General features: G+C 48.2%; 1 protein-coding gene across 3 annotated transcripts; it reads left to right on the plus strand.

Moving 5' to 3' along the window:
- Positions 1-3546: 3546 nt before the first annotated feature.
- RNF122 (ring finger protein 122) lies at positions 3547-26052 on the plus strand. Of its 3 annotated transcripts, none has more exons than XM_064585556.1 (6): positions 3547-3992; positions 9005-9161; positions 14622-14667; positions 14970-15011; positions 16637-16719; positions 24799-26052. In XM_064585556.1, exons 1-6 carry the CDS (start codon positions 3968-3970, stop codon positions 24827-24829), a joined length of 384 nt encoding a protein of 127 aa, XP_064441626.1. In that variant the 5' UTR covers positions 3547-3967; the 3' UTR covers positions 24830-26052. The 3 variants fall into 3 exon arrangements, with proteins under 3 accessions (XP_064441626.1, XP_045735776.1, XP_045735775.1); XM_045879820.3 differs by lacking the exon at positions 24799-26052 and adding an exon at positions 16946-18785 and having other exon boundaries at positions 16640-16719; XM_045879819.3 differs by lacking the exon at positions 24799-26052 and adding an exon at positions 16946-18780 and having other exon boundaries at positions 3548-3992.
- Positions 26053-27573: the final 1521 nt, after the last annotated feature.

Genomic DNA, 27573 nt, shown 5'->3' on the forward strand with positions numbered 1-27573 from the left:
CAGAGGAAGGCCAGATCTCTCAAGAATAAAATGAGTGACGGATCTGATTTGCCCAAATATACAATGAACAGCTCTCAATGCCTTCAAAGAATCGTGTGATCCTCTCATGCAAACTTCTCTTAAGAAATAAAACAGTTAGTTGGATTTAATTATCAGCTTTTCTTAAGATTTTATTTATTTATTTTTATTTATTTGTTTATTTATTTGAGAGAGATGGGGGATGGGCAGAGGGCGAGGCAGAGGATCCCAAGCAGATTCCAAGCTGAGTTTGGAGCCCAACATGGGGCTCGAAGTCACCACCCACAACCCATGACCTGAGTGGCCAAGACCCAGGTCCCAGGACCCAGGCACCCCTTAATTATCACTTAATTACCACCATGGTTAGCATTCTCTTCCATATCTTATGGCTGGCTTTGGAGAACCATAGAAGAGAGACTCTTACTGAAGGTGAAATGGGATGATCAAGTCTTCTGGCCCCGTGCTCCTCCACAGAATTAGCTGTCTCTCCCCAAAGTAGTTCTCTGGTGCTTGCAAGGCCTTAAAATGGGGGGGCTCCTGGAGTGTCTAAGAAGATGTTAGGGTAGGACAGTAGGGATAAAGACAACCCCTGACTCCTTAGAAGTTTTCCTGGAAGAAAACTTTCCTTTCCCTCTTTCTATGGAAGATTTAGAAACACCATTCTACTTCAGATTCCTCAAGTAACTTCGACTATATAATCCATCATCTTCTTCACTGTTTCAATGTCTTCCTCAATGAAATAACCAGATGTGTCTTCCTGATTCACAAGGGGCTGAGGGGCTGAACCATCATCTGGATGGGGGAGCAGGGGTAAGTTACCTAAATTGTATTGACACAATGTGGGAAATCAGCTTGTCTTTGATAAGACCTTTGGTCTAGGAAATGCTGGGAGACTGAACCAATCTTTTTAAGGATGTGTGCAAGACCAAAGCCCTTCAACCTATATCTCCCCCAGTCTATGCCATCATCTGAGGCACAGCCCTGTGGCCACAATGGCCAAGGAAGGTTGAGGGTGAGGAACTGGAAAGGGATGCATTGGGCTTGCCAAATTAGAGTCCTTTAGTGCCTCCGGAGACCTTACTGAATGTTTAAAATATCAGGCTTAGAACATAAATTGTTATAGAACATTGTGTCTGATGACTGAATTCATGGTCCTTGTAGGTATGACCCTAGACGTTCACTGTCCTGATTGACCAGCTCTATTCCCCATGAGAACTCCTGCTGTTCCTACCTTCAAGGCATCTTTCCGCCTTGGGGCTCTCTTTAGTCTAAGAAGGGTGGGAAGAAGAAGTATTTCTCACTTCTTGTCAAGTTTTCCTTCAAAGTTGGAAAATTTGTGCCCTAGAGGCACCTAGCAGGAACTCAATGCAATCAGGCTCATCTATCAACACCTTTCTCTTGAGCCAATGTATAGAAAGAATTATTGCGTAACAATTATACACATGTTTAAATCCTCAACACTGTTCCTAGAACATGGCTTGAATCGTATGGTTATTTATATACATGCACATACATAAATCTATTCCAAAAATACTTATTGGACCAGACACTTGGAACCACAAAAGTGGTTCATGCCCTTGAAAAATCTCTTATTAAGGAGGACTTATGAAGTGTTCAAATTTAGGAAATCATCGAATTATCTTTATAATCCCATAACATACTACATCGTACATGAAGTGTTGAAAGAGATGCCGAGACAGGGATGATGACAATGGTGAGCCACAGAAGAGGTGTATTCTTAGCTGAATCTTGCAAAATGTCAGGCACAGAAAGAAAAAGGGCATTCAAACATAAGTGATACCGTGTACAAAATCACAGTCAAGAAAGAATATCCTCTGTTCAAGGGACAACAACAAAAGCTTTGTGGCTGACCAATAGTATGTGAGGAAAAAGAGCATATTTGGCATTAGAAAGACAGGCAAAGGCCAGACTGAAACCATTTGAATGGGACACTCTACAATTTGGCTTTATCCAGTAAATAACAGGGACCAATAAAGGTTATCAAGCAAGAGAAGTAAATGACCAGGTTTAAGTTTTAGTAAGATAACACTGGCCCAGCAGAGAGGCCGGATTTGAGAGTAACATCAGAGCATTATTTCTCTGCATAATTGCTAGAGAATTTGGCAGCGGAGGGGTGGGGGAGGGGAGACAAGGCATTCTGGGGCCCACCCTTTAACTACTGAATCTCCGAGCTCCAGGCCTCGGAGTCTGCATATGTAGCATCTCTAAACAGAAGTGATTCACAGGGGCTCTAAAGTCTGAGGCCTAGACTAGAGTCAGAAAGGCCAGGTAGGAAGCTTTTGCAATTGCCCAATTAAGAGATGAAATGCTCTGGATCTGTACGTGATTCCGATCCTCAAGAACGGCTCATAAGAAAAAACAATTGTTTTAAGACAATTACGTAATTAAGTGCTAAAGTAGTTGTTCCAGACTGCTCTGTGATTTTAGCCAAGTTATTTAATACCTTAACCACCATGCTTTTAAATGACAAAGCACTCATATGCATAATCTTGTGTTGAGTGTCACAAATTCCCAAGAGTTAGGGAAAGTGTTTATCACCTTCAATTAACAGATTAAGCTTAATTGAAAGATGAGATTGAGTCATTCTTATTTGTTTGCTTGCTTGTTTACTGTCTGTCTCCTCAGGCACTGAAAATCACGGGAGAGTAGAACCCCGCTGACTCCGATGACCTTGATGGGTCCCCTGAGCCACAGTGCCTGGCACAAAGTAGGTTCACAGTGAATACATTCTGAATAAATGAAAGACAGACAAGATAGAAATAAACAAGCGATGCAACATCAGATAAAAAGAAAGCATGGGGGGGCGGTTAAGAGATTCAGTCTTTCCTCCAACTGCTATTTATTTCAACACCTACGTGGTGCTAGATGCTGAAGATACTGCCCGTAAGGTATTGCCAATGTCGATTCCGGGGTTTGATTCTGCTACTCAGGAGCGTGGAGCCCTGATAAGTCTACCTTAAACTTAACCTTCGGGCCTCAGCTCCTTGTTTGTGAAACGAGGGGCTGACCAAAAATGAGAGGACAACTCGAGCTCTTTCCAGATCTCACTTTTGTAATTCGTCTGCTTCACTCTCTTGCTCCAGTTCCTCCATTTCCATTGAGCAAAGGAACGTGGTAGCCGCCACCCAGGACCAAGTCCTTGCCCACGGAGCAGAAATGTGACGCCTCCCTAGAACTGGCTTCTCAGAGAGCAATGGAAATGCTAACCAGCAGCAACTCTGAAGGCGGAAAACAATGTGGCACTTCATTGTTCCGTTTCCTCCAGGTCCTCGGCGGAGGAGGCCGGCCCCCGCGCGCTCCGGGCACCGCACCGCGCGGCTCGCTTCTCTTTAGAGTGAAGTTTCCCGAGGACTGGGGAAGGCGAAGCGGGAGGCGCCCACGGTGCAAAGATGCTCTCCCCTCGGAGGGGGGCGGGCCTGCAAAGAATACCGGGGCAGCAGCAAGGCTCTCATTGGCCGGAGGGCGGGTGACGGGCGCGGGGCGGAGTTTCCCGGGGGTAGTAAAAGGGAGGGGGGTGTGCGCAGCCCGTGTCAGTTTCGGAGTCCTGGCTGTTCACCTTCGCGTCTCCGGGATCCTGAGCCCAGCTTCCCGCTGAAGCTTTTTCCCTCCTCGGCGGGCGAACTGGGCGCCCCCACCCTGTTCTGCAGCGCGCTGCATCTCCCCCAGCCCGGGGCCCCTTCCTGTGTTTCTTCTGTGGTGTACTGATCCAGGGGACTTTCTGTCTGTTTTCTCCTTTTCCCTCTTTGTTGCTCTAAAACCATTTAAGCCCAAACCCGCCGCGCAGGAGGGAGTTCGGTTTCTCCAGAAAGGCGGCTGCCGCGGGCTACACCGGCCCCTCCTGCGGACCCGAAAGCCGGTGCGCCCACCCCACCTGCCCTACCCGCCGCCTGCCTTCGTTCGCCGGAGGAAGCCAGCCGAGAGTTCATTGATGCACCCATTCCAGTGGTGTAACGGTGAGTCCCCGGGCCGGGAGGGCGAGCGGACGCTGGGCTGGCCGCAGACGAGGTGGGGCGCAAGGCTTGAAATCAGACAGACGGCTCGCGCTCTTCCTCTTGAGCTAAGTTTCTCACGAAATGGGACGGGCGAGAAAGCGTCCTGGCGCCCAACTCGGCTCAGCACAGCGCGGAATTTGAAAAAAAAAAAAAAAAAAAAAGAAAGAAAAAGAAAAAGAATCACAAGGCCCGGGACCGTCTCTGAACGTTGCGGCGGGCGGGGGGCGTGGGAGCCGAGGGGTTCGCGGCCTTTGTGTCGCGGCTTCGCTCTTCTACCCCCTTCCCTTGCCTTTGTGCGCTCAAACTCTGGTCTTTGTTGTGGTTGTCGGAGGAGAATTAAATCCGCGCTCGGGTGGGGATCTCCTAGAGGGAGCTCAAGTTCCCGGCCTGGAACTTTGCAGGCTATTTTAAATATGTATACAATGCAGCGTGCGGGACGGGGCGCGGGGGCGGCTTCTTCTGTGTCTTTGTTGGCTTCTCACTCGCTGCTAGGGGGCTTTTTGTTCGTGGAAGACGCCAGATTAAAGAGCGTGTCTCTACTGGGTTGATAAAGCCTTGCAGATGTCTCGGCGCCCGGGTACCTTTGGGTGCAGGGCCAGGCCGGCGGGAGCCGTGCTCTCTGGCCCCGAGGCCAGATTACCGCACCCGCGCCCGAATCCGGGTGGTGGCCGCACCTCCTTGCCCAGTCACTCCTCCACCCCACTCCCTACCCACCCTCCCGGGCCTGGAGTGATGCTAAATCCATCTCACCTGAGGCTTTTTGGCGTTTCAGGTGATACAGGTTGGGCTTGGGGCTGACTCCACCCAAGCTACCTTAAAGAAGGGCCTTTCTGAGCCGGTCAGTCAAAAGGTATTGGTTTGGGATACTAATACCTTCCAATGGCTTTGGTGTTTTAACCGTGTTGTTCCAAGGCATGGAGTTTCTGGAGAAGGGGGAAGGGGGGGGGGGGGCGTGCAGCTGGCCTTATCTCAGTATGGTAAGCTGGCTAGTTAGGGAAAAAAAAGGAAAAGAAAAAAAGAAGAGGAAAAAAAACCCTTCTTGAGAGCAGACCCCTGTCAGATCTTGGATGAATTCTTCCAAGCGGCTTTTGTTTTAAGGCAGGGTTTGGACAGCATGTGTATGAGCGTCCCCCATCCCCCTCTTCCTCTTGCTGGTAGGATCTAATTTCCTGAAAATGAACCAAGCTGTGTGTGATAGGCGGGCATTGAGGGACAGGGGGCGGAGGATGGGGGTGAGGGAGGACGGTGCATCCCAGCATCTGGGAAAGCTTCCCGTTGGCTGGGCAGGGGAAGCATTTCCCAGACCCACTGGTCTTTCTTGGCCAGCCCTTCTCTTGACGTCATTCCAGCCCCCAGCCTGCGCACCACGGAGATGAGACACTCTGATGTCAGGGCTTTGCTAGGTCAGCTGAGACAATGGAACAGAGACTTCAGAAGAACCAAGGTGGCTGGCACTTGATTCTGGCACTCCTATTTCACATGGGGTTTTTAGACCAGGAGAGGGCTTGCTGCTTTTTCTTGTCACTTAAAGTGACTGATAGATCCTGTTCTTTGACTCCAAGGAGGAAGCAGTCCCTTCCCCTGCCCCCAATCCCTTTGTTGGGGGTGGGGGTGGGGAATATCTGGAGTCTCTCTTTCCTCAGGTTGGTATTCTGCCCTTACAAGTTTTGGAGGAAAAATGACTCCTACACCTTTTGGCCAATATATATCTTTACCATTTATTTTTAATTGTAAGTAAATGTACCATCTCCTCTTGGCTGTGAAGCTCTTCTCACCTATATCTTTTTATCACATGAAGTCCCAAGCTCACTGACTCAGTCCTGGAACCCAGGAGAAGTCTCTGTCAGAAGAGCTAAGACGGTCAAGGTAAACGGATCAGAGGCCCACTGAGGCTAGAGTACCTGCAGAGTGCATACACATATCCTCTACAATAGCAGTTTTCCAGGACGGGAAACCAATGAGGTTCTTTGGGACCCTAAAGATAACCAGGATCCAGCTCATAAAACGTGCATGGAGAGCCAAGAGGGATTGGGGTTAGACCCTCTTATGGCATCAAATGTTGCTGAGGTAGGGAGCCTAGAAGCAAGGGCTTCCTGTTGAACATAGCAAGATTAGGAGCTAATTATTTAATCTTTTCAACAAAGTCTTTCAGGACAAGAACTACTTCTATTTTTTGTTTTCCCACAATGTCTAGGTCAGTGCATAAATCAGGCTCTCAATAATACTTGTTGGTTGACCGGTCATTCATTAGCTGAGGGCAGTTTCTGGGCAATTTTCCCAAATATCACTCTCCTTACTTTGAAGTGGGAGCCTTTGCCAAGGGTACCAGGTTGTCTTGAAAATCAGGAGTTATTTATCTGTCAACTAGTTAATTGAAAACAAGCCAAACGCTGGGCGAGGCACTGGAGAATATACACAAGTCCAAGTCCGCTGTCCTCAGACTTCACTCAGACTTACGAACATTCAAGCTGGTTAGGACTGTTTCCTTTCTGATTTTAGGATTCTCGTCCCACCTCTATTGCCATGCCTCCCTTGGTACAGTGAAAGCCTTTGTGTTTTCCTTATCCCTACACAGTAAAATCATCCAGTCATTCTTTGCTTTTTTATATTCAATGTCTGTCATGCTACTTGTCCTGTAGTCAATATTTGAGTTCAATTAAGTTGATGCTTGGAACAGCATCTGAGTGCGCAAGAACCAGAATGCGTTGTACAGGTTGTGAGCCCTGTAGAATTCAGAGGAAGAGGGGGCTTCCTGGGATATCATGAGGAGCAGGCTTGGTGGACTTCCAGAAGGCAGAGGGAGTTTCAGGCAGGGAAAAGTTGGCATGAACAAAGGTCTGGAAGCAGGTTAAGGACAGTTTGGACAAGAAATAGTGAGACAGGTTCCTGGTGGGTGATTCCATAAGACGGTGAGCGGAGGACGTTGAAGAGACCCAGGGCGTGTGTGTTTAGGAGGACTGGAAGCCAATCACAAGCTTGGGAAATAGTGGTGGGCTAAATTAGAGGAGGGACCAGACATCGATGAGGTGTCTGGGACAGGGACTTGGAATAGAATTGGGCCCAACATCTGAAAGAGGTTTGAAGGGAGGCTCATGAGGTTTGAAGGGAGTCTCACCAGATTGATCTAGGGGATGACAGGGCATGAGATGTAGGACGTCAAAATTGACTTCCAGTCCTTTAAACCAGTCTTCTGAGTTCTGGTAGCACTGGAAATTATAATCTAGAATTCTGAAGTATATTTATGGGTTCTGGCTCCCAACCAAGATGTCAGGCCAGTGCTTAAAACCCATGTTGAAGACCTGAGTACAGAGGTCTTTGGATACAAGCCTTCTTAGCTGCTTGACATTAGACAGCTTATTTAGTGATTCTTTTTTTCCTGTTGAAGGGGGAAAGTAAGTTTCACAGTGGCATTACAAAGATTAAATTGGTAGCCTGAGAATGTGCTTGGGATATAGCAGGTTTATGGTAGATGCTAGTTTTCTTGTCTCCACACGTGCTGAAATCCAAGAATTGTATTATGCTTGCCTTTTGGACCACTGTAGTATTTTGTCCTGGTTGCAGGACAGAACATTCCACCCGGCTTATTGTTTATATCCTGTATATATTTTTTCGTACTGTTAAACATTACAGGAAATTTACTGTTTCTCAAAACGAGTACTCCCAAAACAGAGTGGCTCCAGGATTGGTTCATCCAGCAGTAACCGCCATAATCTTGTCTCCTCTTTCCCTGTCCCTTCTGCCACCTTCTACCCTTGGCTTTATATTGAACAGCTTTCTCGTCCAGCTGTAACCTGGCTGTCACCATTTCAGTTGTCTCAGGAAGATGTGACTCTTTCCTTGTCCAGCAGGACTTCACTCTGTTTCTGGCCAGAACCCTGTCAACATACCTACCTCCACACCAAACCCTGGCAAGGAAAAGGTGACTACAACGATTAGTAGGCCAGTCGGGATTTACCCGAGTGATGGGAGAAAGAGAAGTTTCTAGTGGGGGGTCAGTGTTTCCCACAAGGCATGTGTAGGAATCTGCCAAGGACCTTGTTCAAAATGTAGATTCTGGAGGAAAAAAAATGGGGAGGTTGTGCTCAGGTCATGATCCCAGGGTCCTGGGATCGAGCCCCGCATCATCCGGCTCCCTGCTCTGCGGGAAGCCTGCTTCTCGCTCTCCCACTCCCCCTGCTTGTGTTCCTCTCTCGCTGTGTCTCTGTCAAATAAATAAGATCTTAAAAGAACTATAGATTCAGATTCGTTTTGTTCAGGGTGGGCCTGAGATTTTGCATTTCTTACAAGATTCTGAGTCGGTGCCAATGCCATAATATAGCTGCACATTGAGGCTTTGAGTGCAAGCGGGGAAAGTGGCCAAAGTAAGCGGCACCTGAAACACTTTCTGGAACACTGGCCCAGCCTTGGGGTGAACAGATTCTCTTCTGGTCCTAGTGCAGCTTGTCTCCTGGAGCAGGTGACTTCATAATGACAACTGACCTTTGCAACCGCACCTTGCGATTTTACAAAGCTTTGTTCTTACACACGGACTTGGTCCTCTCTGTTTTTTGCTTGTTTTTAAATGACAAAGGGACGCTTAGATAGGTCTATGGTCTTAAAGCCGCATCTCTAGGGAGAGGCGGTGTTTGCAACCCCAATACCCATGTTGTCAACCCAGGGCCCGTCATTTTGCTGCTGAGCTCTGTGAGCTTCTAGCTGATGGGATCAAGTCTTCCATTGGCTCGTAACCTTGATCCCCTAGGTGGGGATGCAGTTTTAAGTGCTAGATGTGCTATCCCATTTCACGGGTGACTTATTTACCCAAGATCACATGGCGGCTCAGTGTTAGAGCTAGGATATAGAGTTAAGCCTCTGTATCAAAGAGGTTTAGGAGCCCAGAGCCTGCCATTTCTCTCTCCATCCTGGCTGACCCAAGTAACATCAGCCTGGTGGTACATTTCCAACAATAAGTCTTCCTCTCCCTTTCTTTGCAGGGTGTTTCTGTGGCCTGGGACTGGTTAGTACCAACAAGTCCTGCTCCATGCCACCCATCAGTTTCCAGGACCTTCCTCTCAACATCTACATGGTCATCTTTGGTACGGGCATCTTCGTCTTCATGCTCAGCCTCATCTTCTGCTGCTATTTTATCAGGTGGGTGGCACCCTGGGTAACCTGGGGCAGGCAGGCAGGGAGAAGGAGGCCAGGGGTGGGGTGAGCCAAGTGAGACTTCCTCAGCAGAGCCCCTGGCTTCCCCCTGGGGCCCCTGCTTTGAGGACAGGGCTTAGCCTGCCCTTCACTGGGCCCCTGAGGCCTGCTGTTTCTATTTTCGTCAGCCTATCAAGTTGTCCAGAGCATATAAGGTCAACCATTGGTTGGGCTGCATCGCACCTCTTGGCCTGTTATCCTAGGGTGGCCTAGGATTACCGTCTGACCACGTAATATCGTGAGTCCATCCCTTCACTGTGTCTCACTACCCAGAGTTGTGAGCCGGGAGCCAGGGATAGGTGGCCATCAGTTACACCAGTGGCATGTCCCTCTGCCCTCCTGGGAAATCCTGTTGTCAGCCCTCCAGATGCTAATATTAGCAAGCTGATGTCTGGAGAGCTGGTTGTTTATTCTGCCTTGTAAGCTCTTATTTTTTGATAGTGGGGTGGGGGACACAAAAACCCAAAAAAAACTAAAAACGTCACTTGTTCTTATTACATAAAGATCCAGGGAAGGACTTGAGCATGGCAGGGCTCCTGAGGCTAGCCAAGCTCCAGGAATGGTTTCTTCACCTCCTGTTGAAAGACATGGGAACTGGTGGCAGGTTTTCTACCAAAAATTTGGGGCATGACTGGTACTTAGACTGGAAATTAAAGTAGTGTTTCTGACGAGGGCATGCTCTTGGTATTAACAGTCCCTCATTGTATGGGACTACCTTGCATACTGAGGAGTAAGGAGCATCCCTGGGCACCCTAGTGGTCCTTAGGGCCATTGTGATAACCACTCCCTACCCCCCCTACACACACACACACACACACACACACACTTGACCAAATGCCTGAGTAGCTCTCAGCTGGAGTCTTGCCACATCATTTAAGTTGAAGGAAAGAAGGAGTTCTGGCTCCCTACTGAGAGGTCTTGGTGGGTCTGAGTGCTTCACCTGGAGGGAGGCTAGGGGGAAGGCAGACACTCTTCTGTCTGTATTCCTGAAGCTAGAAGAGCTTCCTCTGAAAAAGGGGAAGTGCCCTGAGTGCCCCCAGCCAGCTACTTTAGGCCTCTTCTTTCTCAGAACTTAAAGTTCCTGGAACTGGAGTTTTCCACTTACAAGTTTATGCAGAGAAGATAGTGGTTTACTTTCCCTCTTTTACAATTGAGTCCAAAATTTGCATGTGGGAATGAGGGCAATTCTTCTAGTAGCTCTCCGTCCCCCATTTCTCTTTCCCCAAGCCTATATTTTCTTCCTCAAACTTTCTGGCTTCCTGACCACCAGCCACCCCCATCTCCCCACACCAAGCAGTTCATGCAGTTCCCCAGAGACTGAAGATGGACACATACCAAATACCAAAGGTTTATGTATGATGCTGGGGGAGGAGTCTGCAGAAGCAGCTCTGTCTGGTACACACCCACGCTGCAAAGTGGGGCGTCGAGTGAAGAAAAATCTAGAAAATGGCCCTGGGCCAGGAAGTGGGTGACCAGGGTTCATTTCCTAATTCTGCCACTAACAGGATAGGTGTGACCTTGGCTTTTTGCTACTGTTTACCAAGCACCTTCTGTGTGCCACATTATGGTTGGCGTTTTGGGACACACACACACACCCCCCCCCCCCAACAGCCCACTTTGTAAATGAGGAAATTCATGCTCAGGCAGTTACGGGTTTGCCCAAGGTCCTAATGTCAAGGAAGATCCAGACGTGGGCTAGCCTGGTGGTCATGAGCTAGAGTCTGTCAGATTCCATACAGTTGCCTTCTCTGATTCTTACTCCTTGAATGGGAAGGGAAGGGGCAGCTGTGGAAGGTCCCTCAGCACCCCCTTACCACTAGAGATGGGGGTCCCGCAGGAGGACAGGCTGGGGAGCTAGGCCTGGCTGACTTATTTTTGGCTGGCTGGAGTAAGAGAGCAATAACCAAAAGCTTTCCTGACTGCGGGCCGCTTGGCACCACCTGTCCCTTCTGTCACCCCACCTTCTGTTCTGCAGCCTGCCCAAAGCCAGCTGACCCCGGAGTTTCATGGTTCCAGAGGCTCACTGCTGTGTGGCAGCCTGGGGTGTCTATATATAGAAAGACACACACAAGCACAGAAGCCACTTCCTCTCCCTGCTTCTCAGTTTCCTCCACTGCCAAAATAGGCCCATGACCCCTGCTCTCCACCTGGCGAGCTCATTGGCCAACACCAGCCTCCACTCTCCCAACTCCCCCTCACTCCTTCCTCGGTCCCCAAGAGCTGACCTGTGGCCTACACAGGATGGAGGGGCCAGTGAAGTACAAATAGGCAGGAAAGGAACAGTTCTTTTCAAGACCTGGCTGCATTGTTTGTTCCAAAAGGGAAAAGAAGCCAGGGAGAGCCCACGGGCAGTGGCGAGAAATGGTCTCATTGAAATCCGATTATTTTTAGTAGCTTTTCTCACCCGACAGCTGAGAAGGCCACCTGTCCTCAGTTGCTGGCACCACAGCCTCTGCTGGATGGCCCAGGGGGTTTGCCTTTTGCTTTGTTTCCCTTGCAGCCTTTCTCAGCCCCCTCTCCTCACAATGTACACCTTCCTCTTCCAGAAATCTACACGCAGGGTGAAGGCTTTCAGTGTTCTGGTGGTGCTGGGCTCAGGGCCCCCCAGCTACTGGCTGGTCGTTGACTGTGACCCTTAAGTGGAGCCAGACAGACAGAAGGGCTGAGGGTGGGGAGGGGGTACCCCGCACATCCCATGAAACAAGCAGAGAGGCACGACACAATGTGCTCAGAGCCATGTAGGAGGTGAGGCAGTGGAGACACCAAAGATGTGAGGCGTCCCCTCGTTCTTGGAGTTAAGAAGCGGGCTCCTCACCACTTCCTTATTTGCTCTCCTACATAGCGGGTGAGAGCAACACTGTCTCCCTCAGAAGGCAGCTGTGAGCCCTTTGATCATGAGAACACTTTCTTCTTTCCCCAGCTTCATTCAGTGTCAGCCAGGTAACAGTTGCTCCTTTAGGCTTTGGATGCATCCATGTCTGCCCCTCTTGTTTGGAGGTGGGGACGGAGAGGCCTGCCTGTGAAGGGCTTTTCTGGACTAAGGAGTTCCCTGCAAAGTTAAGGTTGGGACAGTGGGAGTCCTGGTTAAGCCTTTGGTCCAACCCTCCAGTGACCAGAAACTCTCCAGTGGATGTGTTACCCTGGGCCTTAGCTCCATGGTGCGGGACTCCACCTGGACTAGAGTTCCTTTGTTTTTTTGTTTGTTTTTTTAAGATTTTATTTTTAAGTAACCTCTACACCTGACTTGGGGCTCAAACTCACAACCCTGAGATCAAAAGTCACATTTTCCACTAACTGGGCACCCTTGGGCAGGAGTTCTTTTTTTTTTTTTTTTTTTTTTTTTTAAGATTTATTTTGAGAGAGGGGAGCGTGCAGGGGGAGGGAGGGAGGGCAAAAGAATCCCAAGCAGACTTCATGCTGAGCAGGGAGCCTGACATGGGGTTCAGTCTCACCACCCTGAGATCATGACCTGAGCCGAAACCAAGAGTCGGGTGCTCAACTGACTGAGCCACCCAGGCACCCCTAGACTGGAGATCTTAAGAGGTTCCAGGTACACAGGCTCGCCAGGGCCCCTGACTTCTGTTAGGAACAACGGAGGTAGGTGGCAGCCTGATCTGGATCTGCTCCGTGACTGGGATTTGGGCATGGCTCTGCTCTGCCCCGCATGCTGCACCTTCCCCGGCTTGGGCTGCAATTCGCCTTCTCCACAGTGTCCGTGGAGCGAGCATCTTCTCTCACTCCTTTTGGTTGAGGCTCATGATTTGAGATCTCTAACTCAGATCAGCACTCTTATTTTGCAAAAGGACAAATATAGGGGCTTCGGAAGTCTTCCAATCTCTTAATGACCCCACTCTACTGGGCAGAAGCAGCCGTAGACAATAGGGAGATAATGAGCATAGCTGTGCTCAAATAAAAATCTGTGGACACTGAAATTTAAGCTTCATACAGGTTTCACAAGACATAAAATATTCTGGGGCCCCTGGGTGGCTCAGTCATTGGGCATCTACCTTCAGCTCAGGTCATGATCCCAGCATCCTGGGATCAGGCCCCACATCAGGCTCCCTGCTCAGCGGGAAGCCTGCTTCTCTCTCTCCCACTCCCCCTGCTTGTGTTCCCTCTCTTGCTGTGTCTTTCTCTGTCAAATAAATAAAATCTTTAAAAAAAGACATTCTTTTGATTTCTACTTTCCACCACTTGAGAATAAAAATCAGTTTTAGCTCCCAGGCCCTATAAAACAAGTGGTTCAGCTGGCTTTGGCCCTTAGGCCATAGTCTGCCACACCGATTATAACTTGATGTTTCCTTCCAATAACACAAATCTGGGGTAGGAGTGATCAGTTCAGAGGAAGCCCCATGGCTCCCAAGTACAGAAGGACATAGAGCTACCTGCTTAATTTGGAAGGTTTCTTTCACTGCAAATAAAACAGCAATAATAATAATACGTAATCATGGTCCCAGCCATTAGTTGTAGCCCTGCTAATGAACGGATGTTTCCCAAGTGGTCTGGTATCGTTCTCAGGACAATGATGTGTTCCACCTAATGGGAAACAGGCCGCAGTATGTGTTGAAGAGCTCAGGCTCTATGGTCTGGTAGACTTTGATTCAAACCCGCCTATGCTGCCAACTAGCTGTGAGGTTTGGGCAAGTTATTTAACTTCTCTGGACTTCGGTTCTCCTCTGTAAAAAGGAAAGCTCTCAATGTACATGCGTATGTTAACACAGGGATCGATGCACAGCAAGGCCACCATAACTACGGTGTTCTTGCCATTAATAACAACATGCTCTGTTTTGGCTGTTGAGAGTTAGGTTGTATGTAGGCCACCAGCTCGAAACTGGAGGGGAAAAAAGAAGGCAGAGGAGGGATCATCTGTGTTTGTCTGGTGCTGTGAAGGGGAGAGTATGCTTTGGTTCCAGAATACTTGAGTTCTCCAGGAGGAAAATTCCCCAGGGTCAACAGAGACTTATTTATCCTGCCGCCCTGGCTTAACGGCAATATTCCTTTTAAGACTATCTAACTCCTGTAGACTCAGTAAGAAGCTTGTTGATCCGTAGAGTTGGGGAGCCTGAAGAAAATGAGGTACTGGGAAACCACAGGCAGTAGGAATGAACCATTCTGCTAGAATGTGTTCGGCCGGAATTCCCCCATCTGTGGGACCTGCCAGGAAGTTTTGAGGCTGCTGGGCCCAAGAAAAAGCCTGAGTCTTTAATCCACTCTGGGTGACCTGCATGGGTCCAAACCACACTCCGTGGCATCTCTGGGATGAGACAGCCCTGTGGCGAGCAGCCTCCCCGGCCCCAGAAGAATTGCCCCGGCAACCCGCCTGCCTCTCTTACTCTGAATGGCTCTGTTTGTAGCAAGGCATAATAATAACTAACCTCTTCTCTCCCCTTTCTCTTTCTCCCCCAGCAAACTCCGGAACCAGGCACAGAGTGAACGATATGGCTATAAGGAGGTAAAGTGCTGCGTCTTTCCCTGAGACTTCCTGTCCTACTCCTTGCCCTGCTAGGGAGCGGGCAGGATGCAGGCAAGCTGGTGCAGTGCTGGCCTGGAACCCCCTTGGCCTCTCTTCTGGCTCCCTTGGAAGCTGATGCTTTGTTACAGTCCTCATGTCTGGCTTGTCCCAGGCAGTGCCCAGAGCCCTCCCCCTCCAGAGGGAGAAGACCCTCCTTGCAGGGCTGGCCACTCCCTTCTTTGTTGAGAGCACCTGGCCCTGTGGTGGGCTTCTGACACCATGCCTCCTCTCTGTCTTCCCAGGTGGTACTTAAAGGAGATGCCAAGAAGTTGCAATTATATGGGGTAAGTGCACTGGGACAGCATGTAGGAAGGGCCCCGGCCGGCAAGGCAAATGGCACCTTCTCCATCCAGCTCTCAGTCTGGGCCTTTCAGGAACTTATTATTTTGTTTTGTTTTGGTTTTTGGTGGGCAGCAAAGCCAAGGTTTATTGAGTGATAGCAGAGTGATAATACAGAGCTCCCAGGGAGGGAGGGTACCTGAAGGGGTTGCCCTTTCAGGAACTTTAGACCCTGTCTTCGTCTCCTTGGGCCAAATGGACTCATCCCAGCAGGTAATCCATATATGGGATGCATGATGTCAGCGCAGGCAGAGAACCTAAAGGGCTCACAGAAGGGTTTGAATAAGCGGGGCCACGTGGCCCCAGGAAGGCTGCTCTGCGTAATGTTGAAGGGGAGGGTGGGCACACAACTCCATGCCACAGAGTCCAGCCGTCCTTGCTTTTACCCCCATACATGCACCCTGTCCTACCCAGCTGCGGATCTGACCCGTGTAGCCATCCCCGCAGTGCTTCCCCGTTTCCCCCCAACCAGTATAGCAAGTCCTTGGGTCTCCACACATGGCCTTTTCAGGAGGCCGTTTTCCTCTTCCTGTCCTACGTGCGCTCATGAGATCATCTGACCTTCTCGAGGCGTCCATCCATAACCCCAAACACTTGTGCACAGGGGGTTTGTGGTTGTCTGGTATTGCTAGACACGAGACAGCCTAGGAATGCCTCATTGCATCCTCTCCTTTTTAGATTTTACTCATTTGCGAAAGAGCATGAGCGGAGGGGAAGGGCAGGGGGACAAGCAGACTCCCGGCTGAGCAGGAAGCCCGACGTGGGGCTCCATCCCAGGACCCCGGGATCATGCCCTGAGTCAAAGGCAGACACTTAACTGACTGAGCCACCCAGGCGCCCCTTGTCCCTCTTTTTGATGTTGCTGCATTTCAGCACATTGCTGGGTGTTCCCTGAGCCCTCCTTGAGAGGGAGAGTTCAGCTATCAGGGGTTAATATATAATGACAAAGAGCTGGATTTAAAGAATATTAACTGAACACCATATCCCCATCCTTAACCTCTAGTTATTGGTACATGCCCCCTTGCCAAATGTACCAGGCGAGAGAAAGGATTAAAAAATACTCTTCTAGGGGCGCCTGGGTGGCTCAGTTGGTTAAGCGACTGCCTTCGGCTCAGGTCATGATCCTGGAGTCCCGGGATCGAGTCCCGCATCGGGCTCCCTGCTCGGCAGGGAGTCTGCTTCTCCCTCTGACCCTACCCCCTCTCATGTGCTTGCTCTCTCTCATTCTCTCTCTCTCAAATAAATAAATAAAATCTTTAAAAAAAAAAATACTCTTCTAGAACAGTACTGGTCAATGAAGCTTTCTGTGAAGATGGAAACGTCCGATATCTGCACAGCCCAGTATGGGAAGCCCTCGAAATGTAGCTGGTGCAACTGAGGAACTAAACTTTTAATTTCACCTTCTTTTGGTCAATGGAAACATCGTGTGGTTAATGGCTACCCTCTGACTCAAGTGTCGGTGGCTGATGAGGAAACGGGGCCATAGCTTAGCTTACTTGGGTGGGGATGAGCTGATGGGTGCGTGTGGTTCTTGCCCGGCCTCCTCTCACACCACCCCTCCTTCCCACAGCAGACCTGCGCAGTCTGTCTGGAAGACTTCAAGGGGAAGGACGAGCTGGGTGTGCTCCCTTGCCAACATGCCTTTCACCGGAAGTAAGTGTCCACTGCGGGGAATGTGCTGCCCAGGGATGCCTTTTGAAAGCAAATAAGCAGGGGGCATCTTGTAGAACCTGTAATCCCTGCCCCCTCCCGTGTCCCCCTCGCCAGGGAGGCCTTACATCCTGTCTGGCCACCAGGCAAGCCGGAGGGGTTGGACTGGGGCGAGGGCGGAGATGTCCTGAGAAGCCGGAACAGGCTGGCTGGCTTCTTCTGCCCGCAGGTGTCTGGTGAAGTGGCTAGAAGTACGCTGCGTCTGCCCTATGTGTAACAAGCCCATTGCTGGGCCCTCGGAGGCCACTCAGAGCATCGGGATCCTGTTGGACGAGCTGGTGTGAGCACCGCTTCTGTGCCAAGACCTGGAAAAGACCTCCTGCCCCACGGGTGCCTGATCCCTCTGCACAGCTGCAGTGAACAAGGACTGTTGGGTGGTGATTGCCATGCTTACCTGAAGGGGCAGGGGTGCAGGGCTGGTCTCCCAGCATCAGGGTGAGACCAGCATCGCCCCACCTCTCTGCCCCTGAAGCCGCTTCCCTACTACTCAGAACTAATGGCGTCCCCCATAAAGAACACTGTATCCTGGTACTGGATTGTCTGCCTGCCTGTCCCTGCTGGGGAAAGCCATCCACGCTTATCTGGCTGAGCGCTTGGAGTTCACCCCCTGAGGGTTCCCCTTAGGAGGACAGGCTGCCCTGACCTCGAAGAAGGGTTAAGATGGGCCCTGCCCCCCCTGTCACCTCCCTCCCCTCTTCACTCCTTGCCTAGGAAGGTGAGAAGGGGAGGAAGGAATGATCAAGGAACCATCAAGGAACCAAGTGCCTCCACTGGAAGTGAGAGAGGCTCTGTAGGAAGTCAGGAAGAGCAGGGGACACAGAAAAAAGGAAAGTCAATGTTTACATGGGGCCTGTGGAAATAAAGGCTGGTGGGCAGGCCTGCTGACTACAGGGTACTGGAGGGCAAAGGCCTTCCCCCTGCTAGGATCTGTGGTGCTATCCGTTCACTCTCTTCCTCGGTTAATCTCAGAGCGTCCTATGCCGTGTTGGGGTTTGGGTGCCCCTCGAGAGGAAGGGCTTGTTCTACACTCATGAATTCCCAGGGGCTTTTTCTAAAGGAGCAAAAGGGGCCTGGGGATGGGGGTGTCTGTCTGAAGGTTAATTAAGGTAGCAGCAGATACCTTCTTCCCCTTTGTAAATAGTATTTTTATACTTCATCCTCACCATCTCAGGCTTTATACATGGAACCCCTGAATGGAGGGGGTAGGGTTTTCTCTCCCCGACCTGGAGTAGGTGAGGGGTGGGACAAAGGTATGTATTTAAAGAAAATTAAATTTAATAACAAGTTTCTCTAACTTTTTGCCTGTGGTTATGGCCTGTGTCTCTTGGCCCTTTTCTGCCAGCAAAGGAAAAAAGTTCTCTTACCGCTGCTTCTCACTTCTCCATACTCAAAACACATGCCCAAAGGTTCCCAAATCTTAAAAAGAAAAACTGATGTCAGGTTATTACCTGTATGCCATAGGACTAACATCCATGTACTTTAAGGCCTGATTACAATATTCTAGAAATGAGCTGAATGAGCCTGGCTTCAGGAAAGGTGATGCGTGCCACCATGGTGTGTGAAAAAATGCCAAGCTTAGTAAAACTTGAAATTAATAAAATCCCACACGACATTCAAGTAATTGTGCTCTTACCACCACTCAAGGTCCGGGTTGCTACCACAGAAGCTTGATTGCTTTCCCTTATTAGTTTTTTCTCACCTCCTTGCTGACAATCATGGACACATGCTACCCTCCTATACCAACATCTCTGAAGTGTTGCGTCAACAAATTCATGCCCCCGTGTGTGCTCGGATCTTTTACCCATGCCCTCCACCTTTGCGAGATCTCAGTGTCTCAAGGGAGTGTGGAATCACTAATGGATATGCAAAATGGACTAGGAGGGCCGAGAACAATTTTCTTGGCCATCATGAGCATGGAGCAGGTGGGCTGTGGTTCCCCAGGGTGGCCAATGGTCATCCCAGGAAGCAAGCCCTGGGTACTGTGCACACTAGGAATATGGAGCAGAGTAGAGGGTGGTGGGGGGTCACAGATGCACGAGAGCTGCCCATGGACTGAAAGGAGTCAGGCCTAAAGGCTAGGTGTGATACCCTCCCACGCCTGCAGTGGTACCATGGAGGCTGTTGGCACAGCTGGTGCTCATGCATGACAGACCTGAGGTGTAGCTGGGGCATCTGCCCATCCTAGGGAAGTTACCAGCACCTGTCTTGGTGGGGTCCTTCACCCAAGTACCTCCTCCACACTCTGAGGAGTGACTCCCGCTCCTTAAAGCCTCTGCCCCCTCCTTGCTGTTACCAACCCTATAGAGTCTGGTCTTGTCTTCATCAGGGGCCCCGCTTCCTCTAGTCCGGTCGGCTTCAGTGCAGGGAATAAAGTGCTTTTCCTAAGGAAGACCTCCCGCCCTCTAGCTCCTGCTGCAGCCTCATGGTGGATGCATTTCTGGGATGAGGAGGAAAGCAGGTGGTCTACAGGTTGGCTTCAATATCTACATGCTCCTACCTCACCATCTCCCTTCCTCATAGCATTGGCATATTCCGATTAAAATGTTGGCTCTAAAATGTTTGCAACTTGAAGAGCATTGTCCTGAAGTCGAAATGACAGGGTAAAAATGCCTTGTATTACTTGCAGCGCTTCAATCCAGCTCGGTAGAACAGTGCACAGAGGCGAAAAACTGTTTTCACAGATCAGAGAGGAATGACAGTAACCAGTCACAGGGTAAATAGTCACTGGTCCCAAATACACTGTCATTAGTGTGGTCTTGTTTCTCGGGGCAGTGTTTCTAGGGCACCTGCCAAGCTGCCAGGTGCTGGAAGGCAGGACAGCCCTTGCCTTTGGAAAGGGTGTAAGCACCGTGTATTTGGAGTGAGCAAGCTCATGGGGCAGAAACTGAGCTCAACTGGTGTGGATGTGACAGCAGGAGTCCTGTGGGGAGGTGATACTGGAGCTGAGTCCTGAGGCAGTGACCTGGATGAAAGCACTCCAAGGGTTAACCAGTCTGGTGGGTGTTAAAGTGTGCACACAAGTCAGATGAAGCTCAGGTGGGGAAAGGCTGGGGGTGAGACAGCCCCATGTGGGCCGGGAGCCTGGAACTTTAGGTTAGAGTGAGAATCCCAAAGTTCCTTTAGATCAGGCTTTTAAAAGATCCGAGTACCATTTGGAAGCTAAGACAATGCTTTTCTTCTCTGTGCACAAAATATTCAGAGGCAGCTACAGTGTGTTTAACATTACTATTACTGAAGAAGAATTTGCATCCTGATCATGTTTCAAGGAGTAAAAAAAAAAAAACGGGCACCAGTCCGTAGAACATGCGACTCTTGATTTCGGGGTTGTGAGTTCGAGTCCCAGTATGGGCATAGATTATTTAAAAAAATCAGGGGCGCCTGGGTGGCTCAGTCGGTTAAGTGTCTGCCTTTGGCTCAGGTCATGATGCTGGGGTCCTGGATCAAGCCTTGCATTGGGCTCCCTGCTTAGTGGGGAGCCTGCTTCTCGCTCTCCTCCCTGCTTGTGCTCTCTATATTTCTGTATCTCTCAAATACATCTAAAAAAAAAAAAAAAGTGAAAACCAAAGTAAAAAACTGAAGGAAGCTGAGTGATAATCGTATATACCAGGATCCGAACTCCAATGATTGGTGGTAAGCAAGCACCATTCAATCAGAAGACAATGACCACTTAGCCACCAAATTCTTTTACAAAATGTTTTGCTTTCCTTTCTGTATATGCCCCCTCTGAGTTTGGGATTAGGAAAAGAGTGTTGAGAAAAGCAAATAAATGGCTTACTCATAATTACATAGATGTGCAGATCTAAGTTCAATGTTGGCTTTGTTGACCAACAATAGCTTTGGAGGCAGACTGCCCTCCATGAAGCTACTCAGAGCAGGAGGTCCTGTTAGCATCTGGGCTGATGCCGTCATGGAAGACAAAAACCCCAGAGTACTGTCAAGTGATTTGTGTGCTTGCCATTAGCTAGGACCATGGATTTTTTTTAACTCCACAATAGATGACTTATTTTTTAAAGATTTTATTTCAGAGAGAGCACAGGCTGGGGGAGAGGCAGAGGGAGAAGCAGACTCCCCTGCTGAGCAGGGAGCCCAACACAGGACTCGATCCCAGGACCCTGGGATCATGACCTGAGCCAAAGGCAGACACTTAACCAACTGAGCCACCCAGGTGCCCCAGATTACTGCTTTTAAAGAATCTGCTGTGGATCCACCATTTACAAAATGGTTAACTGAAGTGGGAATAAGAAACTCAGAGCAGAATTTGAAAGCCAGGGACTTGGATAGATTGGGAAAATGGGTGCCCTGAAGAATGGCACCTTCCTGTTCCCCTTCTCTCCCAACAGGTCTTCCATTCCAACTCAAAGTCATCCATTGCCCACTGGGGCTTTTCCCATCCTCACTAGAGCCTTTCCTGCCTCCCCAACTTTGCCATGCCCACCCACCCTCCACAGACTGTATCTTCCATTCTACCACCCTCTTCTGTCTCTAGCACCCTCTTCTGTCAGCGTAACATGGATGCCCTTGACCATATCACTCACTACAGGTGAATCTGTCAAAGTCACATGCACAGATGCAGAGCAACAGATGGGATCCAATTGGAGACAAGAAGGTCAAATGATGACCAGTCATGTGGAGTGGTATATAACCAGTGCCATTCATGGGGAGAAAAGCAAGCTGCTTACCCTGCCTCAGACCCCAGACCATCAACAACCCTGAATTCCTACTGGTCCTACTTTTTAAGACATCATGCCCATTTAATTCTTCCTTTAGTAAACTAACATACTGGGGTGCCTGGGTGGTGCAGATGATTAAGTGTCTGCCTTTGGCTCGGGTCATGATCCTGGGATCCTGGGGTGGAGCCCCACATCGGGTTCCCAGCTCAGCAGAGAGCCTGCTTCTCCCTCTCCCTCTGCTGCTCCCCCTGCTTGTGCTCTCTCGCGCTGTCAAATAAAATCTTAAAAAAAAAAAAAAACTGACATACTATGTAGACGGGGGATATGACCAATGCCACTTTGTGCTTTGAAGTGGCTTCCGCTTCTGTCCCTATATGACAGTCTCAACAACAAACCAGGGCATGTGCTCTGTAGAAGGGGAAATGTCCAGTTGGTGGCTCCCAGTGCTCTTCACAGTCTTGTTGCTCTCCATCACTGCTATACCTCAGCACATTTTTTCTTGTTCACTTTCTCTCCTTTCTCATTGCTTTTTTCTCCCTCTTCCTGTTTTCTTCATCACAGCCTACTCTGTGACATTACTGAGAGCACCAAAGCCACCTCAGAACCCTCCTGATGGGCCATGATTGTCATGAATGGTTCAAAAGATACACCAGTTCCTAAGGGTTTTTACCCAGATGATGGTGTGAGTTCCTCTGGGGGCCAGCTCTGGGTTTCTAAGTGTTTAATATTTATATATGCTCATGAAGTCTTAAGATGGTGGCTGATCCCCTCCAAGACCGGAGGAGAATCCATGATGACTTTAAAGGCATGATGCAGTATGAGAGGGGCCGACAAATCCAAGCCCAACAGAAGGAAAACCCAGGTTTGCTTCAGTGGCGAGAAGCTGATTTGGAAGCACAGAGGATGTCAAGTTGGGCGAGAAAAATCCAAACAAATCCAAAATGCAATAGCGTGATTGTATCCAGCCAAGGGGTCATCCTCTCTGCCCTCTCCAGTATTCTTCAGTAGTAACCAAATCTCTGTTAAGTAATTTTAGTCGGATTTTTATGTCTGCAGGAAAACAGAGAAGCTATACAAAGTCCTCTGAGGAAGGAACTGGAATATTTTAAATCTGGATGGATAAAGAGGAAGGGGCAAATAACTTCGTGGTGGGCTTCGATATTATGTTGCAAGCATAAACCTCCATCACAAACTCAGTCACTCCAGAAATAGATTGTTTTCTTGCCTTCCAGTTGCCTTTGACCTTGAGCCACCCACTTCTCCTCATCTTTGTGTACACAACTGTGTTTGCCTTCCTTCCTAAATTATTCATGAGCCTTAGAGTCTTACGCAGATCACTCCTCTCCCCCCATCCTCTGTACACACTATGAAACAACCGATCTGTCTGTTCTCTGGGCCCCAGAGACCCCACATCTATCATCCCTGGTGCCCAGTCTGCAGTATGGGAAGCTTGCTGAGGTGTTGAGGGTCCAGCTCAACCAAGAACCCGCAGAACTTCCTCCACGGACACGCTCTCGGGCTGCCACCTGGGAGCTAAGGTGACCGTCCGTATTCACCTTGGGCCCCTCCACCATTTTCCTTTTCAGGTTGAAGTATAGAGTGAACCACTTACATTCCACAATGAACATATTGTTGAATTTGTTTTATCCCATAATCAATGTATTTTTCAAAGCATTTTAAAGTAAACTTCATAGACCGGGACACTTCTTATATTAAATTTTACAGTCAGCTTCTCTGTTTGCAAGTGAACTGATAATGACCAGAAATCTGCCTTGAATATGAAGATACGCACTTTCTGATAACTTGCTGATAAATTCTGAAGGGAAGTTCTGACGTCAGGGTGGTTTTAGAAATTACTCAGATATGAAATCATTTTATATTTAAAATGAGGCGAGTAAAGCATTTTTCACTGCCTCTGGTAACTTTTAACCTTGCTCAATTTTACGCTGGCATCAAGGAAAAAAGAAGGGATGCGGGAGGGGAGAAATGCATTGGGAGTGTAGGACATCCTCCTCTTACTGCACATACTAACATTTCTTGCACAATTACCCATGGAATAGTCTCATTTTGGACTTTTTCCACACCCTAAATTTAGCAAGCTAGAATTATCTTTTAAATACCACTTTAAACAACATTTTTTGAAAGGAAGAATGCCAAAGACGGGAAAATCTGCATTTCTTTGTGGTTAGAATATAATGGCCTCAACTTAATTATTCTGCAAAGCAGCAGATTACTCCTTTATTAAATGCTGAAGATACAGTAAAGACAGTAATATAGCAAATTCATTACAAGTCTGAAAATTAGAAATTTATCCATTCAGATTGAGAAACAGGCAATGCATTTACAGGCATCTCTACTTTATATGCTCTGGTAATGGCGCACATTGAAATGAATAATTGCCTTAAATGTGTAAGGCAGGTTTCATCACTTAAGGGAATTCTATGTTTGAGTCTTTTTAGGTCTAAAAAAGTCTTTAAAATGAGGGCTGAGGACTTTTTCGTTTAATTTCTGAACTTTGAAACACTAAAATCTTCATATAAAATCAGTTTTTTTTAAAGTGAGACATTGCTCTAGAATACAACGGAATTTCCGTAAGTTGGGTCTACACGGAGAAATGCATGAAGCGAGCACAAATGTAGAGAGAGAAATTTTGAATGAATGGTTTTTGTTCGTAATTATTAGTTTTACAGTGGGGGGGGAGGGCTCAGTATTTGAGAAACAAAAGGTTTACAGTGATGAACTGTGGCTTTTTTAGGAGATCGGGGTACCTTCCTTGCTGCTCCTCATTATGAGGTTAATTTGTGCAGTGGAATAAACAAAAAATGCGTTTTAAACCCAGCTCTGTCTCCAGTTAGCTGGGAGACCCAGCCTGGTTCTATAAGTGAGGCCTCACCCTTCTCCTCCGTAAAATGGAGCTAATAGTAACTGTATCCAGAGTGTGGTCAAGAAGTGTACCTCAGAAACCAATAACACATTACATGTTAATTAATTGAACTTAAATTTTTAAAAATGAAAAAAAAGGAAGAGTACATAAAAGCACGTGTAATACAGACTCAAAGTCACATTCAAATATAAGCTATTTTTGTTTCTAAATAGGGACTTAGACCCCCAAGTAAGTGGACCAAGTGAAAAATCTGCAAGAAATAAGAAAGCGTGGGTATCTCCCCCAACAGTCCAATAGTCCTGTATCAAGTATACACGATGTCATAGGGGCTGCACTTTGCTTTCCTTCACTGGGCATAGCTGATATCCAGCGAATAGGCTGTCTGTAGAGAAGCCAGGTATGGGTCATTGTACTTAGAGCCAAAGATGGAGGACTACGTATCTCAAACATTTTAAATTTATTCATCAGCCAATGCCGATGCATCGAGATTTGCCAATGAATTGAATGCCTGCTGCATGCAAGCCACTGTGCCAACCACGAGACCAAAATGGCCTCTGCTCCCAGGATGTGTGTGGTCGTATGAGACACTAAACGAACATCACGTATACATGTGCCAAACATGATCAAGCATGCAGCACCCACCTAAATTAAACGTGGGGTGGGTGTGAGTGCAGAAAGGAAAGGCCTTTCTGAGCAAGAGGCACTGAAGCAGGAACCTGAAGCATTCAAGAGCTGAGGGAAGACCAGACAGAAGAAGCATCTGTGAGGACGGGGAGGCCAGACGGAGCCTGGGTTGTCGAGGAACAAATCCGGTGTGGTTGGAGCTCAACAAGAGAAGGGAAATGGGGTGCAAGGTGAGACTGAAGGGACGCTGGGGCACGTCCTGTAGGGCCAAGTGGCCACAGTAAGGAGTTTTGAGTTGACAGTCTCAGGAGTTAAGAGAAGTGACACTGAGCTAACGTTTTCATGGAGATAATGGTGGGCAAGGATGGAAGTGAGAGGCCAACTGGAAGGCTACCCAAGCGGCTCAGTGAGGCGGGCTCGTACTGAGATGGTGGTAGTGGCAGCAGAGAGAAACTAATGAGGTCAGGATATATTTTTGGGGGGAAAAAAATCAATAGAACTCACTACCAGATTTCATGTGCGGAGGGAGGGACTAGAAAGGATGACCGGTTTCTGGCTAAATGGCTTGGTGGAGGGAAGGGTTATTCAATGAGAACGAGGTTATAGAAAGAAAAGCTTTGGAGGGGAAGATTCCGATTTCAGTTTGGAAATATTAAATTTACCCAAAGGCACACCGAAGGAGATGCTAGGCAGGAGTCTGAAATGCACCATTCCGAAGCTCAGCGGCAGGCGTGACCTAGATGTCCACAGTGGGGGTTGAACCTACAGATGGGATTGAAGGCCACGGGCAGCATGGGCTCCCCTTGGGGGAGAGGACTGGCAATGAGAAAGGGGTCCATGAGAGGTCCTGAAGCACCACCACCTTTCAAGACTGGGAGGGCAGAGCATGTGGGGAAGGAGAAGGAATGACAGAGGTGGAACGAGAACCAGGAGAGGTGAGCTCTCCACAAGCTAGAGAGAAGGCTTTACAGGGAGGAAGATCAAGAGTCAAATGTTCCTTAGCAATCAAATTAAGAGATGTAGGAAAGTGGCTGCTGACTTTGGCAATGAGGGCATTATTGGTGGCCCAAAAGCAGTTTTGCTGAAGTGTGGGGGGTGCGGGGCGGGGGGTGGAGGCAGAGTGGAGTGTGTTGAAAAGTGAGAAGAAAGAAGCCCTTCCTAAAATACTGAAAAGAAACAAAAATAAATGAATCTACTAAACGTAGATCAAGTTGGTCACAGAGCCATAAACGAAAGAAAAAAGTTGGGGGGGGGCGTGTGGGTGGCTCAGTCGGTTAAGCATCTGCCTTTGGCTCAGTCATGATCCCAGGGTCCTGGGATCGAGCCCTGCATCGGGCTCCTTACTCAGTAGGGAGCCTGCTTCTCCCTCTGCTGCTCCCCGCCCCCCGCTTGTGCCCTCTCTCTCTCTCTCTGTCAAATAAACCAATAAAATCTTTTTTAAAAATTAAAAAAAAAAAAGAAAAAGTAAAGAATTTTTTAGGTGGCTTGACGCGTAGCATTTGATTGTAATTATTTACTCGTTTATCCTAAAGACAAAAAAGAACAGCAAAGAAATCTTCAATCATATTCATTAACCTTTAGTGATAACACTTTTATTTAAATACCTATATGTGTATATTTAGGATAAAGCAAAGAAGTAATTGTTAATGTTGTGAGAAGATAAAATTTTCAGTGAAAGAGATGTCTCATACTTTAAAAATATAAGCCTAATATCTTAATTTCAATTGGAAATATCAACATGAGCCCATGATTTATTTTCATTTTCTAAAGAACACATATTTCCTAGATGTGTCTGCTGAGCCTGGAAACCTAAAATAAGAAAAAAACCTCAGGAGCAATGGCATTCCACTGTTCAGATTATAGCCTTTAAATAGCATTTCCCCTTAGAAGGAGCTAGGGCTCCTGAATGGTTGATTCAATCTTGCCATTCTAGAAATCAAGGAAGAAACCCAAGACTACTGCTCATGTCAGAAAGACACAGGAGCCAAAATTAAAAGACTCCCATTGGCAGGGCGCCTGGGTGGCTCAGTTGGTTAAGCGACTGCCTTCGGCTCAGGTCATGATCCTGGAGTCCCTGGATCGGGTCCCATATCGGGCTCCCTGCTCGGCGGGGAGTCTGCTTCTCCCTCTGACCCTCCCCCCTCTCATGTGCTCTCTCTCATTCTCAAATGAATAAATAAAATCTTTAAAAAAAATAATAAATAAAAATAAATAAATAAATAAATAAATAAATAAATAAATAAATAAATAAAAGACTCCCATTGGCCTCAAATATGTGTGGGGGAAGAAAAGGAGGACAAGGGGTATATAGGAAATCTGTACCTTTCGCTCAATTTTGGTGTGAACCTAAAACTACCCTAAAAATTAGACTGTATTTAAAAAAAATTTTTTTTTTTAAGATTTTATTTATTTATTTGACAGAGAGAGACACAGTGAGAGAGGGAACACAAGCAAGGGGAGTGGGAGAGGGAGAAGCAGGCTTCCCGCAGAGGAGAGAGCCCGATATGGGACTCGATCCCAGGACCCTGGGACCATGACCTGAGCCGAAGGCAGTTGCTTAACAACTGAGCCACCCAGGCGCCCTAAAAAAAATTTTTTTTAAGACTCCCTTTGGCCAGG

The sequence above is a fragment of the Mirounga angustirostris genome, unplaced genomic scaffold, assembly GCF_029215605.1.
Source record: "Mirounga angustirostris isolate CCGP_5_RB_7025 unplaced genomic scaffold, mMirAng1.0.hap1 SCAF_2, whole genome shotgun sequence".
NCBI classification, from domain to species: Eukaryota; Metazoa; Chordata; class Mammalia; order Carnivora; family Phocidae; genus Mirounga; species Mirounga angustirostris.

Excerpts from the sequence above, each read along its gene's own strand:
- RNF122 (XM_045879819.3), top strand. The coding sequence starts at position 3,968 with ATGCACCCATTCCAGTGGTGTAACG. Across the intron at positions 3,993-9,004 it reads CCCATTCCAGTGGTGTAACG|GGTGTTTCTGTGGCCTGGGA; the intron begins GTGAGTCCCCGG and ends CTTTCTTTGCAG. Across the intron at positions 9,162-14,621 it reads TTCTGCTGCTATTTTATCAG|CAAACTCCGGAACCAGGCAC; the intron begins GTGGGTGGCACC and ends TTTCTCCCCCAG.